Here is a 19,719-nt window from a genome sequence, read left to right as displayed (position 1 = left end):
TGACACCAGGGTCAGGGCTCGCCCAGCAGGGCTGAGGGAGAAGTGTGGCTTCAGGCCTCTTCTTCCTGCCTGACTCAGAAAGTGAGTGACTCAGAAATCCAGGGACAGAGTATCACTCCAGATGGGTTGGAGGCCCATAAACAGGGCCTGCGAGCTGCCCATATCTACCCACGAGTGAAGAAAGGCTATCAGGAGGAGGAAATAGGCACAAGGACAGAACGTGGGCACAAGCGGACAGGTGAGAGACTCCAGAGCAGACATGGGGACAACACATGATGTCAGAGGTCCACAGAAAGGTGGGACCCAACTGATGATCCAGGGATGGGGCTAATGAATCGAGGGACCCTGCCAGAGCAGAGGAAGCGGGCAGGGGGCTAAGGGCCTTTGTCCCTGGGAGGTGCCCAGCCATCCCAAAGGGCAGCCCAGGTTCAGAACCTCTGATGGGAAGCGGGGAGAACAGAAGGCCCAGGAAGGAGACCCGGGGGAAGTTAGGGTAGTAATAAAGAGACTAAGAAGGATGGCTCCTCAGAGAGCCAGGTTGTGTCTGCACCAATCTCTGTGGCTTGTCCTGGTCTCAGGGTCTAGCATTTCTCTCTGGGCTCTGCCAGGGCCCACGGCATTGGCCTATCGAAGGTCATCCTCATAACTAGACTTCAACCACAGCCTCCTCGAGGGGACCCACTCCCTAGACACTCACACTTGTGCCACAGCGCAGGCCCGTCCCCACATGCACATGGAATGGGCAGCTGAAGTCCTGAGAGGCCCCTCCATCAAGGACACCTCGCTTCTGACCCAAAGGACTCCCTCCCAAGAAGGCTGGGGAGGATGGGTCCCCAAAGGCCAGTAGCAGACCATTTCTCAGTCCACGTGACTCTCTGCTACACGTCTCAGCGCTATGCAGTAGTGATCTCAGGACTTCAGGCAGCTCTGGGCAGTGCCTGCCTCCCTCAGCCTATGTATCCCGGCCCAGCTCTGTCCCCTCCCACCCCAGCCCACACTTCCAGAAACAACAGCCTGGAGAAACTGTATGTGGAGCAAAGAGTATTGGACTCAGGGTCAGGAAACCAGAGGATTTTGTATCCAGGGATAACTTTTATCTGTTACCCTGAGAGGTTTCACTGAATATGAAACAATCACTCCACTGTGGGGCTCTTCTTCACTCAGGGGATCTGGAAGCCCCGGGAGGGCCTCTCCAAGATGGAGGGCCCTGGGGGTAACCCCTGAACCACTGTGTTTACCCTGAAGGGCCGGTTAAGAGTTGGGTAGAAAGAGTGTGCCGTGGAACATTCTAGTCAGAGGACCCAGGGAAGTCAAGCTCCAGAGAGGAAAAAATGAACCTCTTTCCTGGGGAGCTGGGTCCCTCCCTCAGCTGGCATCCTGCGGGGCCCAGCACAGGGCAGGCGCAGAGCAAGTCAGAGAGACCTGGTGGCTGACAGCTCAAGACGTAGGACTTGGGCAAATGATCTGAACACTGGAGCCTGCTTCTCACTGCAGTACATGGAACTCACACCTGCTTCTTACAGTTGAGGCAAAAACTAAGGGGGACAAAATGCACACAGTGACTAAATAGGTATCCAGACTTAGAGACACCCCCATAAATGGAGGCTGCCGGGGCTTATGTCCTTTGCCGGGCTCCCCACTGCCTGTTAATGGTGTAGAAGCTGCAATAAAAGAAAGGGAGACGTGACATGCTTCCTTTTTTTATATAGATCAGGTCTAGTAAAGACAGTGTGAAGCTACAGCAATGTTTACTAAGTGGGGCCTTCAAAGGTCAGGATTCAGAATTTCCAGTCTGTGGAACAGCCACAGCCCAGACATTTGGCAGTGAGTGGCAGAATTCCACAGGCGGGCTGGGTGGTGCCTGGGTGCGGCCTGGGAGCCACAGGAGGGACCCAGAGCCAGGCGGGGCCCAGAGGGAAAGGGAGGAGGGCGGGGGCGGTGCTGGGTGGGGCCTGGGGCCTGCTTGCATTGCCACACCCACACCCAAGCAACCTGGCCTGCTCCTCCGGAGGGGAGGCCAGTCCTGTGCAGTCTGGGAATAGAGGGAAGGTGGACCGGTACGTCTTCCTCTTCCTGGAGGAAAACAATTGAGAGTCGAACAAAATGGCCTGGTGGAAAGCCTGGGTAAGTGCGGAGCAAGCAGGAGTGGGAGGTAGGGTTCCTGCAGGGTGTCGGTGGACAGGAGTCAGCTCAGTCAACCATCACGCTGCCTGCTGGCCAGGCACCAGGCTGCCCACGGAGGAGGCAAGAAAGAAGAAACTGTCCCAGCCCTAGAGGGGCTCACAGTTAGGAGAGAAGTTTGGGGGGTGGGCAGGGACGACAGATAAAGGAGCCCTGAAAGTCACTGAACAGAGCTGAGGGACTGGGGGAGCCCAGAGGATGAGCCCCAGCAGGGAGGGGTGAGGCTGCTCGAAGCTAGGGCTTGTCATGTGTGAGCCATATGTGCATGTGTGTGGTATGGGTGCACATGCGTGTTTTTGAGGGGAATCTAGCAGATGGTTCATTGCAGAAGGAACATCGTGCAAAAAGCCCAGAAGGGTGGCAAGCTTGGCTTTGGAGAGAAGTAGCTTCAGAGAGGGCCCTGGGGGAGGGCCTTCAGAGAAGGGAGAGGAATGGGGGAGGAATAGACCTAAAGAAGCAGGCAGGGCAGGTTCTAAAAGGAAGGCCAAGGGACTTGGGCTTCACCTTAAGAGTAATGGGGAGCCACCGAAGATCCTTGAGCTGATGAGCAACGTGATCAAAGTGTCGATGTTGGAGGATTCACCAATGCCTACACCTTAGGGTATGGGAGGGCAGGCAGGCCTCCGGGGATCAAGGGTGTTTATTCATCAAGATTGAGGAAAGAGAAGAGAGGGCAGGAGGACCTGACCCACAGGGGCCTTGAGTGGCTAAAACCCATGCTTTATAGAGTCATGGAGGACTGAGGTGGGGGAAGACGGCATAGTATGTCCCGGAGTCTCTTATGTCCTGGCTGAATCAACAGATTCTTGGGACTACTTCATCTGGGTTTGAGTCTGAGGCCATCTCATGCTAAGGAGTTGACAACACAAGAGGAGGACAAAGAGGACAGGCAGATGACATTTGCAGGTGACATTGTGCCCAGGCACAATGCCTTCCTTTCATCCCCAGGCACACCCAGGACATCAGGGTTGGTCTTTCCATTTCACAGATGATGAAACTGAGTCTCAGAGACACTGAGTGACTTGCTCAGTCCCACAGCTAGCAGGTAGGGATCTGGCTAGGATTCAGGTCTCTCCGCCCCCTGTTGCAGAGCTCTCTGGGAGCCGCAGTGGGTGACTCAGGCTTCTCCCGCTTCAGGAAATCTCTTGGTTACAAAAGGATCAACCCAAGGGCTGTCAGGGTCAGACATGTCAGGCCTGGACGGAGAGGAAGCTAGTGGCAATAGTGAGACAGCTGTCTGGGACCAGGTGAACCAGCCAAGACAGGTCAAGGGGCTAAAGCAGCCTCCAGTTTTGTCCTGGGCTGGCCATGCAGACATGGCAGGGAGAGCCCAGTGCTGGGCACTTTTCCACGGTCAGCTGGTGGCCTAGCCGGCCTGACTCTGGGCCTTGCTCCCCGTGCGGCAGGGACCCCACCCAGCCAGGTAGGCGAAGCCTCCTTGCGGGGATCTACCAACCTGGCAGAAAAATGATGACTTTCGCTAAGTACCTACTGTGTGCCAGACATCCTTCTAAGCATTTGACATTCAGTATCTCCCTTGAGCCTCATCCCACCTCTACAATGTAGATGCCAGTGCCCTTATCCACAGATAAAGAAACTGAGGCACAGGAGATTCAGCAGGTCCCCAAGGTGACCACACTAGTAAGTGCTAGAGTCTGGGTTAGACCCTGAGAAGCCCAATGTCAGAGCCCAAATGGTGAGCCTTGGCTGTCCAAAACCAGTGGAGAAACTGGCTTGGGGCGGCAAGATCACAGGTATACCCCACCCGTGACAGGCCGAGCTGCCAGTGAGGCCCAGGCCCAGGACTGGAGGTGGGGGTGGGGGTGGGGGTCTGTGCCTCTGTCACAGAGATGAAGGTCTGTCTTCTGGGTTCCCCAGGGCAGCCTCATGACAGGGGAGGGGCAAGGTGTGGCAGCTTCTCTGACCAGAGCTCTTACAGAGTCGCAGGCAGGGCTGAGTCACCTTTTCAGCAAAAATATTCCTGTTTGGACAAGCCCACTCCGGGCAAGGGGCCCAGACAGACTCTTCTTCCAACAGCGTGGCGTTTCAGATAGAAAGGTCTGGAGCCCTATCCCTCCCTGCTTATATTCGGGGGTCTGATTCCAGATAATTGTACTTTTTACCCCCTAACACCATGGAGTGGGAAGAGAGGCTGAAGGTTCTCAATGCAGCAAAATCACAACCCCCCAGGGAGCGGTTGACTAACACACCCACCCGGGCTGACCTCAGACCTGCTGAGTGTGCTGCTCCCCAGTGACTCGGTCACTGCGCTTTCACTGCCAGCTTGGGGGCATGGATGGCACCCAGAGCTCGAGCTCCCAGACACCCTGTGGGCAGGCTTCCTTCAGTGAAGGGTTCCAGGGAAGTTCACTGTCTGGAAAAGGTGGAGTCATCAATAGAGTGGGGGAAGAACACAGAGTTCAGCTTCTGAGTCAGGCTGTGGGACCAGTGCCAACACCACCATTTACTGGCTATGTCACCTGGACAAGTGCTCCAAGCCCAACTCCCTGTTCTGTAAAATGGGGCACCCATACCTACCTAGTGCAACTACAGGAGAAGTCAAGGAGCTGCACAGCATTGCCCTGATGACACCCAAAGCATCCGCACAGAGGGCCTGGCACAAAGGAGATGACCAAATGGCCAACGGTAGTAACTGCAGCTCGGACTCCACAAACAAGGGATACAATGTATTCATGCCCACACGCTCTTCTGGATGGAATTGCAGGAGGAATTGTTTCCTGTACATGATGCTAAGAAATGAGATAGAAAATGTGTTACACTTGAAATTCAAGCAAAGGGCACAGAAAGACTTTTTACCTCGTACTCAAAAGAACTATCCCTATAGATATCCCACAGATGGCAATCTGCCTTGTATTTTCAGGATCTAATCAGGGCTTCAAAGGATGGATGGATGGATGGATGGATAGATGGATTGATAGATGGATGGATGGATGTGATGATTAAAGGGATGGGTAGATGGACAAGCCCTGGATTAAAGATCTGGCCCAAGTCAAGGACCAAAGCACTTTGGTTATCTTGTTTATATCACACTTTTCAGAGCACCACACAGCTCTTTCTAAACCTAACTTTCTATCCTCCATGAGCCTGTGGACTGGCAAAGGCCCTAAGATGTCAGGACGTTCAGCTGGGTGCCCAGGTTCTCTGCCTTCTTCTAAGTACCCACTTCTCAGCAAGGAGGCAGCTAGAGCTCAGACCATGCCTCTCTTCCCAACCTGTATATTCTCCCGGCAGCGTGTGCAGCTCCATGAAGCCTGTCCTTGCTTGCCCATTGTCCTTGCTGTTTGGGGTGGGTTGTCCTTTCCCTCTACCTGTCAACGGTGCTGGAGGGAGCTGGGGGTGCGGCGGGTAGGGCCTGGTCCCTGCCCTCAGATGGCACTAGCTGGGAGAGGCCTGCTTGATCCAGAGCCCACACCCCGGGGCAGGGGCAGGGGCAGGGGCAGGAGAGGTTGGGTGGCCCCCTCCGACAAGCCATGGTTCTGACCGGTGCCAGCCTATTAACCAAAGAGCCATTCTGCAGAGGTAACATGGCAGTCCCACAGAGCCCAGAGGACAACCACTGACCTCTCACAGCCACGCCAGGCAGGCTGTGGTCTCTCAGGGTACCCTCACTTAATAGTAGCTTCCCCACAGAGCTGACACCTGAGTGGCTGGCCTGAGTCAGAGACACCCCCCCCCACCATGAGGTCTAACCCCAAGCTACATGTCACAGGATGTACTGCCATTCGTGTTCCTTTGTACACATGCCCTACAGTGCCCCCTTCTCCTCCTAAGCTCCCATCATCCCCAGGTCAACCTGGGGGCTTAAGATTCTCTTTAAAAAAAAAATCCTCCCTCTCTCCCTCTCAAAAAATTAAAATTTTAAATAAGGGCTCCCCTTCCTCAACACATATCTGCTGGTAACTGACATATCCAGAGCTGCAATCCTGGACCAGGGAGGAACCCCTCAGGCCTCCCTTCACCCAAGGAGGACAGTTGGGGACAGCCAAGCCTGGCAGGGGCAGGAGGGGCTGGAGCCTTCACCGCTGGCCTGCAGGGGCTGAACTGTGTGCCGGCCCGCTTTGAATAGGCTGGGGTTCTTTTGCAGATTGAACAGGAGGGTGTTGCAGTGAAGGGCAGCCCCCACTTTAACCCAGACCCGGATGCGGAGACCCTCTACAAAGCCATGAAAGGGATTGGTGAGTGGACGTCCTCGGCCTTCCCTCGGGAGCACCTGTCTGCTCTGCTCAAGACCGCTGCGCTCATAGCTCTGCAGAGGGGATGCCAGGGGACAGCTTGGGACTCTGGGACTGACTCCTGGCACCCAGAGAGGCACATAGGCCCCCTCCCCCAGCTCTGGTCTATGAATGCCCCTATACCCCAAGGCAGGAGAAGGGAAAGTGTAGTTGCACCTCCCTGGGCGGGAAGAGAAGGTCATCTGCTACGCGTGCCTATGTGTCCTTGGGTAGGCAACATTACCTGTCTCAGTCTGAGGTCTCAGGAACTCTGGACCTGCCCTTCACTATAAATTTCAGAAGGGATGAAGCGGGGAGGGGGGTGGTTGTAGGGCTGACCTAGGACACTCAGCTTCCCTCCTCTCCTTGGACTGGCACAGGAGGCCTCCTTTCTGCCTCTGGTATGCATTCCTGAAGCCAGCCAGGGCCCAGAACCACCATTTCTAGATGAATCTTGACAGCATGTTCATGACCTCTACTTCCTGTGAGGTCTCTACTGTCATCTCCACTTCCCAAAGGAACACAGATACTCGGGGAGATGAGGCTGCTTGCTGGCTGGTGCTGCGGCAGGACTCAGATCCAGTTTGCTGGGCCCTCACTTCTAACTTTCCCCCACATCTATCAGCACAAGTGAAGACAGGGCGGGAGGTCTCACTGTCCGAGCTCCAAAGGCCCCAGGCGGTGTCAAGAGCAGAGCAAATCACCAGGGGTCCTCAGATTCTATCACTCTGAGACTGGCCTCAAGCAGCACCCCAACGCTGTGTGGGGAGGAGGGGGGGCAAGGACAGAAGGATTTCCTGCCTTGGGGTTGTATCAACACCATGAAAATCGTCAGGTTTCGGAGCTATCTTGGTGGTGTGTGTCCACTGCTTGGCCCCCAAGCAGCTTCCCTCCCTCCTGCTCAGCCCCAGCCTCCCTGGGGGCAGAGGGGGTGCTCACACTGTGCGCCCCTGCAGGGACCAACGAGCAGGCCATCATCGATGTGCTCACCAAGAGAAGCAACGCACAGCGGCAACAGATCGCCAAGTCCTTCAAGGCGCAGTTTGGCAAGGTAAAGGTGGGACAAGAGTCAGGTTTCCTCGGGTGGGGGTGGAGAGGCACTGCTGCCACCAGAGACAGCCAGACAGCTGCGGGGAGGGGCAGCTCCAACCGGGACGAGGCTCTTTTCTCGAGGCCAACTTCTAGAACCATGGGGCAAGATAGGGCACAGTTCCACTAAAAATATTATTAATTGTTTATCTTAAGTTAGAATTTCACTAGCCATCCTGTGTTTTGTTGGGAAAAGCTACCTATGGCTCCTCACACCCCTGGCTTGGTGTCAGGCATTCTACAGTCTGACTGCCCGCCTCCTCCCCTCCACGCCCCGTCTCTCTCACCGAGCTCCTTCAGAGAGCTCCACAGCCCATCCTTGAGCTGCTTCCCTGCCTCTGTGCCTTGCTCACCCTGTTCCCAGAGCCTGGAACACCCTTCTCTTGACCACACTCAGGGGTGCAGACCAAGCTCTTGGCGTATCTTGTGCCCGGTGCCTGCTCCCTCTGCCTCAAGGGAGCTCCAGGGGGCAGGGAGCCCACAGGCTGGGCCCCTTTTCTCCCCCTACTCCTTCCGCCAGCCCCTGTCAGAGCGAAACACTGGGGGTGCTAGCCAAACACAGGAACAAAAGCTCACATAGCCGTGGCTGGAGGAAGCCTCCGTCAATGCGGGTCATTAGTTAGGAGACTTGATGCAGGAAAGTGAACAGTGAAGTCCAGATATTCGAGAGGCACCAATGTCCCTTTTAATTTTTTTAAATTTCTTTCTCTTCATCTTCACAACTTGCATCATTCTCTGCATTCAGCATTAGGGGAAACTGATGTTTTAAGAGGTTGAGTAAGCTGCCCAAGATCCCAGAGCCTACAGGCAACCAGGTAGGGATTTGATCCAGGTCTGACAAGGTCCTTGGTCCTTTGCCATGCTGCACAGGTCAGCTGTGTGTGGTCTTGTGGCTTCTTCTGGAGACCAGTGTCCCTAGAAGGAGGCACACATGAGATAGATTCCTTAATTCAATCATGCGTCTATTGAGTGTCCACGGGCTGTGAGGGGATTTGAGGTCGAGCAGTGACAAACGTGTGTTTCGGCCCAGCACTGCACTGACAGCTGGTGAGCCGCACACCTCTCGTCCAATCCCCTAAGCAATGGTATAAGGCAAGAGTATCCATGTCTCCATTCCACAGGTAAGGGTGATGACGCTCTGAGAGGCTAAATTGTTGGCCCAGAAACCCCAGCCAGCGCCAGCATATGGCAGAGCCCATGAGGGAGTCCAGCCGGAGCCCCCAGGAGTGGCTGCCACCCTGCTGGCTGCACTCAGGAGGCCACAACATCCAGAACATTGTCCTTCCTTCTTCTTGCATTAGGATCTCACCGAGACCTTGAAGTCAGAGCTGAGTGGCAAGTTTGAGAGGCTCATCGTGGGCCTCATGTACCCGCCATACAGATACGAAGCCAAGGAGCTGCACGATGCCATGAAGGTAACTAAGCAGGTGGGGTGGGGGAGGGGCAGGAACACCTAGGAAGATGGGTGGGGATGCTGCAGGGACACCTTCCCCCAGAGAGCTCTGAGTCCCCCTTGAACCACCTTTTGAAATGACCAAGCCAGTGGCCCAACCTGCCCCCACACCCAGACTGGCTGGCCTCTGCCATCCGGGGGCCACAAAGAAGCCAAAATCGGCACTTCTCAGGACAGCGCCAGACCACGTGTGCAAGAATTAGAGAGCAATGTCTGCAGACTTTGTCTGGTCCTCGGATGTCCTATTTCTCCCACTGCTCCTTCAGCCCTCGCAGATGATCAGGAGGGAATCAGGGTCCTGCAACTAGAATTATCTCCATAGAAAGGACACTCACTGAGTGTGCATGCCCCGCATTTTACCTTCAAGGCGGGCAGGCTTTTATCCTCGAGGACTGATTAGGCTCCGAGAGAGAGGTGGAGTGACCTGCTGGAGACCACCCAGCATGGAGGGCGGAGCCAAAACAGAGCTTTCCTGACGCATCACCTGCCCACAGAATCCACTCCTGGAGGCAGACACATGTGACTTCCCCCACAAACACCCCCCAGAGAGGGCCCCCATTGGAGTGGGCAGAGCAGTGACTCATTCTTCCTGAGACTTTCCCTCTTGCCTCTAGTTAAGAGGGGGTGGACAGAGCAGGAGGGCACTGGCAGATAGTGGTTTTTATCCACAGGGCTTGGGAACCAAAGAGGGCGTCATCATTGAGATCCTGGCTTCTCGGACCAAGAACCAGCTGCAGGAGATAATGAAGGCGTATGAGGAAGGTAAGGGAAGGTGCAGGGTCCGAGGTAAAGGCTCACTTGGAAATGGCCTCAAGCTTTGGCAGCCTGGCAGGTGACGAGGGACAAGCAGTGCACTGAGCCTTTCTGGGCCTTTCCACACACGAGTGCTAAGCACCTACTGTGTGTCCGGTCCTGTGCCTGATGGTCTCTAAGCCCCCTTAAGCCCACGGGCTGCTGGGCAGAGGGGGACGCACCCTAAACTCTCTGCCCCTTGAGGGCATAGCCTTGCTGTGGGTCCCAGGCTGTGTCAGCACTGGATGGGGCTGGCTCCTTGCTGGCTGTTCACGGGCTGACCCTGCGGACTATGGGGGGCCTTGTTGAAATGGGGGATTGTGCAATGGACCACAGGCCACCTATCGTGGAGTCTACAGGATTCAAGGCAAAGGGAAGCCAGCATGTCCTCCCCGTGGTCTGTCTGGTGGGCAACATGCCCGAAGACTCTGGTTTTGCCAAACTGCAAATGGATCAGAGCTCAGGGGGCAGCCCCTGGTGGGGCTCCCTGGCCTGGCCCACCTTGGTGACTGGAGCTGAGTTGGCAGTCTGTTGCTTCCTCGTTCAGAATGACAACCAGGGGGTGGGGCCTCTGCCATTCAGACGCCTGGGGTATGTCCACTCCATGTGACTTGGTCTTACCAGAAGGCTTTAACTGGGGGAAGTGTGGGAAATGGGGCTGGGAGGGAGAAAGCGGGTCTGTGCCTCACGCATCTCCTTCCCCTGCAGACTATGGGTCCAGCCTGGAGGAAGACATCCAAGCAGACACCAGCGGCTACCTGGAGAGGATCCTGGTGTGCCTCCTGCAGGTATCACAGCCCGGGCTGCTAGGAGCCCCTTGCCTGAGGACCCCATCACCTGGGCTCCAGGGAGCAGTTCTTGGGCAGAGCTTCTGGGGTGGGGTGGGTAGGGCAGAGGTACAGCCAGAGTGGCCTGGCCTCGTTGGGTACCTCCCAACGTGGTTGGAGGATTCTCACATGGCCACATGGGGGTGCCCTAGAACTGGGACGAAAGTGCCCTGTCTCTTAGTAGGTTCTTCACACACAGCCCATGCCAAGGCACTCTGCTTACCTCAGCTCACTGACTTTCCCAGCTCCCCACGGTGCAGCCCTTACCACTCTTATTTTACAGATGAGAAAACCTGGCCCTGGAGAGGGTAACCGGCCTGCTGAAGTGGCCATGGCCAAAAAACTGTAGAGACCTCCTTCCCTCCTGCCCGGCCCTCCCCTCTGCCCCAGCTGCTCTGCTGGGCTGGCCTGCCTTACATAGTCACCCTTTCTGTTCCTAGGGCAGCAGGGATGATGTGAGTGGCTTTGTGGACCCAGGCCTGGCCGTCCAAGATGCACAGGTGAGACTACACACACCCTCAGCTGCTTCTGCCCCACGGGCCCCCGGCCCCACCCTCGGCCATCCACACTCTTGGGACCGATGCCTAGAAGCCTCCCTCAGCCCCTCTGCCCATCTGGGTTCTCTTTGGCACTAAGCTAGGCTGGGACCCAGCCCTGCTCTCTGCAGACCTCTATCTTCTTGGTGTTCCAGGAGGAAAGTGAGGGTTTGGAGAGACTCAAAACATGAAGAGGAGTGATTCGGGAGGGGTCCGCTGGAGCTCTGTCCTGACAGGAACAGCCCACCAACCTGGGGACTCTAGGCCTCTGAGGACCAGAGGGGCATATTCTGATCGCTATGGCTCTGCCTGCTGGCAGAGTGCTAAGAGATGCCCAGAGGCAGAGCAAAGCACCCTGGGGGAGGCAGGGGAGTTCCCAGAGTGGCTTCTAACTTGGTATCCAGAAGGGATTTCAACAGACATGGTGGGGGGTCCAGGGGGGCCCTCACCTCCCTGCTCCCCTTCACGAGCTGTTTCGGCTGTCCCAATGCTAGGACCTGTACGCAGCAGGCGAGAAGATTCACGGGACTGACGAGATGAAATTCATCACCATCCTGTGCACGCGCAGTGCCACACACCTGATGAGAGGTAGCGGGGAGGGAGGGAGACAATGTCAGGCTGCGCAGGGCACCCTGGCCACAGGGCTTCTCCCTTCATGCTGACTAGCCAGTGTGCATCCTTGTCTAGACACAAAGTTGGGGAGAGAGCCAGGGAGACCTGGACCCTTTCTCCGGCAACCAAGCAGAGGTCAGGGGCAGCACATGGATGTGCAGTCTCTGAGCTGAGAAGCTGGGGGCATCACACTGAGATCTGCATATCCCTTAAGAGAGGATGTCTCTCTACAGTGTTTGAGGAATATGAGAAAATCGCCAGCAAGAGCATTGAGGACAGCATCAAGAGTGAGACCCACGGCTCCCTGGAGGAGGCCATGCTCACAGTGGGTAAGAGATGGGGTTCGGTGATCAGACACGCAGGTGTCCACAGTCACGGGGCTCGGCAGTGGGGCAGCGCCCAGGGTGGCAATTGCAAGCCACTGGGTCCCTAGGTCTACCTTCAAGGGACCAGCGATGGCCAGCCCCAAGTCACACACAGCCAAGGACGCTGGAATTATTCTAGCCCTAGTGTCTCCAGTGTGCTGTGTCCCACCAAGGACTATTCTCAGTACTGCCCACATAGTCTCTGTGCTATGTGAGTGTGAGTGTGAGCATGAGGCATGTGAGAATCAGTGAGCATGTGAATGTGTGTGCACATTTGTAGGATTATGTCAGACCCAGGGCCTGAGCACCCCTTCACCAGCCACACAGGGAATATTCAGGTTCTACTGTGAAGCCCTGAAGAAAGTCACCTGTCTAGACTTTAGCCAGCAGCCTGTTCTGTGCCTTGGTTGCTCATTGAAGAAATGATGTGAAGTTGGAGTCCAAACTGAGTGATTGACGATCTGATGTCAGGGAGCACTGAGAACCTTTCCTAAAGCTTGACCACATCTTGGGGGCCAGAACTGAGATCACAGGGAGAAGAACCATTGCACAGTTGAGGCCCACAAGGGACTTTTCCCCTCCTCCCTCCTATGATGGAGCCAAGGTCAGGGCCCCAAGGCTAGGACACTCACCTCCATGCCAGGCTGTCCCCATTCAGTGCTAGGCAGTCAAAGGAGCCCCATAATGTGTCTGGGTCTTTCAGGGTGGCCTGGGGCATCTGACACTCCCCAGCAGGCTTTGACTGCTGTGATAAAAATCAGTCTAGGTCAGAGCATCTCAGCATCCCACCCCCCGCTCCAATCTCAGTGCATTAGCCCCTGCATGGACTTTGAACAACCTCCTGATAAATCTTCAGGCAGGGAAAAGCAGCACCTACTAAGTTGGGCACTTCCTATTGTCCTTGCAGACCCCTATCATCCCCTTCACAAATGAGGATGGTGTAAGGCAGGCAGGTCAGAGAATGAAGTCATGCCAGGCCACTGGTCAGGCTGTTGAACACCAGCTTACTTCAAGCAAAGCCCCACACTCTTTCTGCTGCTCTGGGCTAGAATACCAACCTCCTTGACCCAGATGCCAAGTCTCTGAGGCAACATCCACAAAAGTGAGCATGGGGCCCATGCTCTGATGCTCTTAGTGCTCTGGGGCTGGGCCCCATCTGTCACATGGAAATTCACATCATAAGTGACATGTAAAGCAGGCACTCTGAGGCCAGTGGTCACCGTAACCATGGCTCTTTTGTGGACCTGAGTGGCTGGATTCTTGGCACAGCTGGCTCTGGAGTGTAAGAGCCCAGGGCCTGCCCTGGACAGAGCCATGTTCAGGTGGGCAGCCCTGTGGACATCAGTGCATTTACGCCTCCTGCTTTGCCTGCTTGCTCCGTGCCCTTGGACCTGTCCCCAGTGCCCCAGGCTTCCTTCCCTGTCCACCCCACCCAACACCCTAGTTTTTGAACTGTGCAAAGCATAAATAAATAGGCCAAGAATTGCATAATGCTAACCCTTAAGACCCAAAGTAGGACTTAAATAAATAAACATGTACACAATGCTGCCTACAACTTCTAGAGTTAACGGAGTCTTTCCTGTTTGCCAGTGAAATGCACCCGGAACCTCCACAGCTACTTTGCAGAGCGACTTTACTATGCCTTGAAGGTAACTATTCTGTCTTTTGTGCCCCTTATTGTCAGCCCTACTGGGCACCAACTGCAAAGCCAAGGTGTTCAGAGCCACTACCGTCTTCAACACTGTGTCTTCTCTTATTCCAACCTCTTGTGATCAGAATGCTGTAGTCCTCAAAGGGCAAACTGAGTCTGGGGAAGGGACCCACACCTCCTGAGGGTTAATCTGAGCAGGTGTTTTCTCAGGTGTTTATTGCACTGAACTTCTATCACAATCCTGCAAGACTTGTGTCATAACTGTCATCCTAGAGATGGCGAAACTAAGGCTTGTGGTCAAGGTCACACAGCTGGTAAGTAGCCGAGCCTTGATTTGAACCCAAGCCAGTCCACCTGTCCTCTTTATCTCAGCATGTCACCTCCTTGATAGAGCAGGAAGTCAAGGCGCCCTTCGAATGGAAGTTCTGAGGAAGACTGCCACACGCAGTGCTCAACTTATGTGTCCGTTCCAGACATGCCCATCTGGGTTTGTCTGTTGTACTAGAGGCTGCACTAGCCATTCAAACAGACGTCCAAGCCACTTGTAACAGGTGAAGTTTCCAGCACCTGGAACCAAATTGGAAGATAGACATTCAAAGTGATTCCCTGAGACTGAAGTCAGTGCCCCCTTTCTCTGATCTATGCTTGCTGGTACCACCTGAAATTAGAGGCCAAAGTTCTCTGGCCAGGAAGTAAGGGAGGGCATGGGGTTCCCTGGGCCATTGGTGCCATCTGACATGAGACTAGTCAAAGATGAAAGTAAGCAAGAAGGTGCTGCTTGTGACTTGGCTAGCTGAGCTGAGCTTCATGATGTTGCTATCCTAGGAAGAAGTCTAATTCCTGGAGCAGTGAGTATTCTGTACCCAGAATCTGATGTAGCAAACCCAGCACACAGTGCACTCTGGGATATTTGGCTCCCAATAGGGGCTGATACATGGGCAGTGAGGGAGAAGAGGTTAAGGGAATGGCGATCCTGAGCTACTAAAGTACCCCTCTCAGTGCCTCACCCTATGAAGCAGAGGCTCATTCCTGCATCTCCGTCCCCCATGAAAGCCCCCTGCACACAAAGCACAGATATGTCCATCATCACAGAGATGGACCAGAAAGGTGAGTAGTGATTGATGATTGCTGAATCTTGTCCAGGGAGCAGGAACGCGTGATGGGACCCTGATAAGAAATATCATTTCAAGAAGCGAAATTGACTTAAATCTTATCAAGTGTCAGTTCAAGAAGATGTATGGCAAGACCCTCAGCAGCATGATCATGGTAAGCCATGAGTTCCTGATTCCACCACCAGGTTGACACAGAGGCATTACTGGGAGACCTGGATGCTGTGACCAGAGTACTAGGTCACATGTGCCCATCCCTTCCCAGTGGGTATCACACTCAAGCATTCATTGCCATGCAGTGTATACAAGGGTCAGCAAGGGGGTGAGTGTGGCTAGGGTTGGGAGGGGACATGGGCAAGTGCACAGAGACCAGAATCATGGAGGCCTGGGTACACCACACCCGGAGTTGGCTTTACACTCAAGCTATGGTTGCCCCTTTGAAAATGACACACTGAATTCTTTCAGAGGAAGGAAGCCATGTCTGAATGTCAATGACAGTAAATCGTTTGGTAGGAACTGGGCAATGGCTTTCAAATCCAGACTTAAGTAATCCTAGCAGCATGATCTTAAGGAGATAAATCAGATGCTCTCCAGCATGTTGCCTAACCAGATGCTAGTCAGCAAACCTTCCGGAGCTGAGAAAATGCAGCGACAATCACACCGCTGTAATTTTGCAAGACATACCTCTTCTAGTTATTGATGCAAATGAACACTTGACAGTTTCATTAACAGAAGTGAAACCTCGAGAATACCCCCAAGTCTCCATTGGCTGTTAAGTCAAATCTCTAGTTATTCCACAAATGTCTGTTGTCAACCACACTTTCCAAGAAACACATAGTTCAGAATAGGTTAAAAAGACATTTCTACTTTAAAATGTTTTAGGATGGGCCGGCAGGTAGCTGGGAATAGGGGACAGTGGAATTATTCTTTGTTTTGTTTTTGGCTTTCCAGCCAGTATTGTCAAAAGACAAGAGAGCTACCCATGACCCAGCCCTGGTTCCTGACGTGTCACCTGCAGCAATGACTTTCCCAGCATCCAGTCCCAGGAGAGTGTTAGGGATTTTTTCAGCCATACATGGCTTCTGTGGCATCAGGAAAATGTCTCTGCCTTCTCCCCATCACTGTTAGATGACTTCAGAGGAACAAAAACACTGAGCAAAAATGATCACAGCATCCAACATGTAGACTTCATGACAGAGAGTTAGCAGGCAAATTAGTGTCTGATCAATATAATCGATGATCTAGTCCCCCGTCTAGACATACAAGAAGCCCACCCTCATTAGGTTTTGCCTACAGCTGTCACTTACGAAAACTGCATTGGAATTGCCAAATATTTTCTCTTTATATAGACCACTCTCTGTAGATGTCATCAAAGCAAAAATGATTTCCAACAGGGATACCAGCATTAAAAATTCCTGTATAGAAATTAGTAGAAAAATGTAAAAAAAAAAAAAACCCCATGGATAACTTTATACCCACACATCTAAAAAGATAGCCACAATGAATAGTTTTCTGGAAAAAAAAAAAACAAAATGACACAGAAACAAAAAATACTATATTACAAAAATTGTTTTGTGGATAGTAAAAAAGAGAGGAAAGAAGGAAGGAAGGAAAGATGGAAGGAAGGGAAAATGGGAGGAAGGAAGAAGAGAAGGAAGGAAAAATTTTAAATATAGTTAGAAATCTGCAAGAAAATTTCAGGCCCAAATAATGATTATACAAGCAAATCTGAGTAAACAGAGCAGGACCAGGGGACTCCCATGAGGCATAAATCGCGGTAGCCCGTAGGAAAGGGGAACTCGCCCAGCCCAATCGCTTCTATCGTCACCCTCCCTTTTCCTTCAACCACATACAAAGGGAGTTGGTGATATGCCCTCCCCTGTACTCCCTGGCTCCTCGTGCAGATCCTTGGCCTGCAACGATCAGGACCTGCATCATAGCTAAAAGGAACTGGCAGACCACAGAAATGGCATTCGGCCATTGACCTTTCGGGTCCATCGTCTGGGGAGACAGCTGCCCCACCCCTATGTGAGCCAGCTGTGCGGGCAAGCCCATGTGTCCCCTGCTATTCACTCCTCAGCACGTCTTAGCAACACTAGTATCAGCATCAACCTCATCTGATAGATGAGCAGGAGTCTCAGGGTGGAGGCAGGACTTGCCTCAGCCACAGGGTCAGTGAGTGACAGAGCTGTGGTCCCGGTTCTGTGTGGACCCAAAGCCCCAGGCTCTCACCACCTCCCTACCCTGCCCCGCCCGTGCCTCTAGGTTTGGCTCTGAGAGCCCTGCTTTCACCTCCATTTAACATTAGTAGGTGTTCAATAAGTGATGGGTCATGTCAAATAAATTAATGAGGGCACTTGCCCAGGTCCTGACCTGGAGAAGAATCGTGGGACAGCTGATGGGGGTAGGGGACCATCCAGTGCCTTCCTTGCTCCAGAGCAGAACTGTGTCTGTGATTCATTTTCTGCATTAAGCTCCCCTGTACTAGTAAGAGACTCAAACGGAGATAAAAGGGAATTGTCTGAAATAGAAAACAAGAAAAGGTGGGTGACAGCGTGGGCCTGTGTCATGGGAACTTACACAGGGATGTGCCAGTCTCTTCCCGAGGACCATGATTCATAGTAATAACAGCAGCTCACAGATAACCCTGTGACTCTCTTGTCCCTCCTGTCCTCAGGGAGACACCAGCGGCGATTACAAGAATGCCCTGCTCAACCTGGTGGGCAGTGACTCCTGAAGGCTCAGAGTGGGGCAAAGGCCAGGAAGTCGGAGCCACGGGGCCCTGCCTGCTCAACCTTGGCCATGATTTGGGGGGTGGGGGGAGGGCACAACTTGCCTTTCAGTCTTCTATCTCCCAGCTTCTAGTGCTTTCCAGCTTTCTCTGCCTGGGGCTCCTCCCTCCACTGTTTCACCACCTCCCCTCCAGTCAGTTCCGGGCATGAGCACATTGCCAACCTCCGTAAAATCTGGCCTGACAGACATCTCAGCCTGAAGGGGTTGTTTCTTCCTCCATACAAGGAGCTTCCCAAGCTTGACGGGCCACAGAGTCACCTGTGCCCAGGTCACACAGATACACAGCCCCACTCCATCTATTAAATGAGTATCTGCAGAGAAAAGACCAGAGAATAAAGAATTTGTGTAAGCATCTCAGCTGAGACGCCTCTCTGAAAGGCCACTGGGGAGGCCGAAGAACCCATCTGTTTCAGAGCACACGCATGTGAGCCTCTGAGAGAGAAACACGTACAGCCGGGCCCACGGGGAGGTCACTCACATTCATTCATGAGCCTCCTCTAAAAAATATAACAACTTGAGGCTATAGGTAGAATAAAAATTCCCTTGCTGTCTAACTAATAGAGAAACTGCAAACCGATGTCCCACCCCGTGGACACTGCGTCCTGAGAGGCCTGGGCTTACCCGGTCCTTGAACAAACGAGCTGCTCTTTCCTCCCCTGACCCAAGCAGGAGGCATCTCTTATTCGAACCAAATGGGTTGTGCTTTTCAGAATAATAAAGATTTGTACGTTCAAATCTAAGTGTCTTTGAATTTCTATCAGTGGCCAGAGCAGGCCCAATTTAATTTGTCAGCATTCATAAAAGAAATGTGAGCTTTCAAAGCTTGTGGTGGGGGTGGGGGGTGTTGAAGCAAACCTGCCATCCTGTATAATGAAAACCTCTCTACAGGGGACCCTATGTTTGTAAACTCCCTCTCGATCCTCAGATCCAAGGCTCCTCATCCTCAGAACTAGACCTGGTCTCTTCCTCTGTAATGCCGCTGGTACGGAAGGAGGACCCAATCTAGTAAACTGAGTTTGGGGTTTGTCTTACCTCATGATTTAAGACATAATTTTCATTTGGCACAGGATTCTGTGAGCTGTCCAATGGCCTTTCATCAATTCCTTTTCTGCTTAAATTGTCCAGAGTGGATGCTCTTGTGAGTAACCAAAAAGTCTCTCCATTCTGAAGAATCCACGCCCTTATGGCATCAGAGGATAATTACCTGCTTATGTGTCTCCCTCAAAAAGGCTGGGAGTTCCAGCAGGACAGGAACTTGGTTTTATTCATTCCTGAACATTCAGTACCTCTCATACAGCAGGCATTTGATGAATGTTTTGAATGAACAAAAACAAAGGAGAGTACAGGCTTTGGAGACAGAAGACCCAACTAGCCAGGGGTCCTGAGCCAATCCTTCATCAACTCTGATTCTAAGAAGGCACCCTGGGCCTCTTGAACTCTCTGAGCTGGGACACCTACTCACCCGCCCTAATGAAAATAGTCCTAAAAGATGGAGAAGACAGCTTCTCTCAATTCCTTTGGCACTTACTTGGCACCAGACCCTGTTTCAGGTTTCGATGCAATAACAAACCAGCCCAGTAGGGTCCGTCCCTCCCTGAGACCCTTTGGAAGAGCTCAGCCCTCCCCACCTACCAGTGGCCTTTCAGAGAGGTGCCAGTCCGGTGGGCCATGCAAACATGGCCTGAACCTCATTCAGCTTGGCCTCTTCCAGGCTTATCCTTGAGCAGGGCAGGGTCACCTTGCTGAGAACTGAACACTTGGGCAAAATCAAGATTGTCCTGGCAAGGAGTAGAGGGGAAAACAGATTTGTGCCCAGCACCCCATACTTCGGTTGCCATGGCCAAGCATTCTACCTGTAGCCAGGTTGGAGCTAACCAGGTAAGGCTTTGTAAGAAAGGTGATACTTGAGCAGAATCTTTTTTTTTTCTTACACGTGTATTTATTTTTGAGAGAGTGAAAGCAGAGGAAGGGCAGAGAGAGGAGGACCGAGGATCTGAAGCAGGCTCTGGGCTGGCAGCAAAGAGCCCAAAATGGGGCTCAAACTCATGAACCACGAGATCATGACCTGAGCCGAAGTCA

At 53.2% G+C, this 19,719-nt stretch overlaps 1 protein-coding gene across 1 annotated transcript; it reads left to right on the top strand.

Annotated features, from left to right (window-relative positions):
- The first annotated feature begins 1,997 nt into the window (after positions 1–1,997).
- LOC115272870 (annexin A8) lies at positions 1,998–18,380 on the top strand. The gene is made up of 12 exons (XM_029915809.1): positions 1,998–2,124; positions 6,287–6,377; positions 7,370–7,464; positions 8,804–8,917; positions 9,627–9,717; positions 10,456–10,535; positions 11,015–11,074; positions 11,605–11,698; positions 11,956–12,051; positions 13,678–13,736; positions 14,882–15,004; positions 17,525–18,380. Exons 1-12 carry the CDS (start codon positions 2,104–2,106, stop codon positions 17,582–17,584), a joined length of 984 nt encoding a protein of 327 aa, XP_029771669.1. The 5' UTR covers positions 1,998–2,103; the 3' UTR covers positions 17,585–18,380.
- The last annotated feature ends 1,339 nt before the right edge of the window (positions 18,381–19,719 follow it).

The sequence above is a fragment of the Suricata suricatta genome, chromosome 2 (genome assembly GCF_006229205.1).
Source record: "Suricata suricatta isolate VVHF042 chromosome 2, meerkat_22Aug2017_6uvM2_HiC, whole genome shotgun sequence".
In the NCBI taxonomy this organism is placed as follows: domain Eukaryota; kingdom Metazoa; phylum Chordata; class Mammalia; order Carnivora; family Herpestidae; genus Suricata; species Suricata suricatta.
Note: the sequence above shows the minus strand (reverse complement) of the source record. Positions and strands in the feature narration are given on the sequence as shown.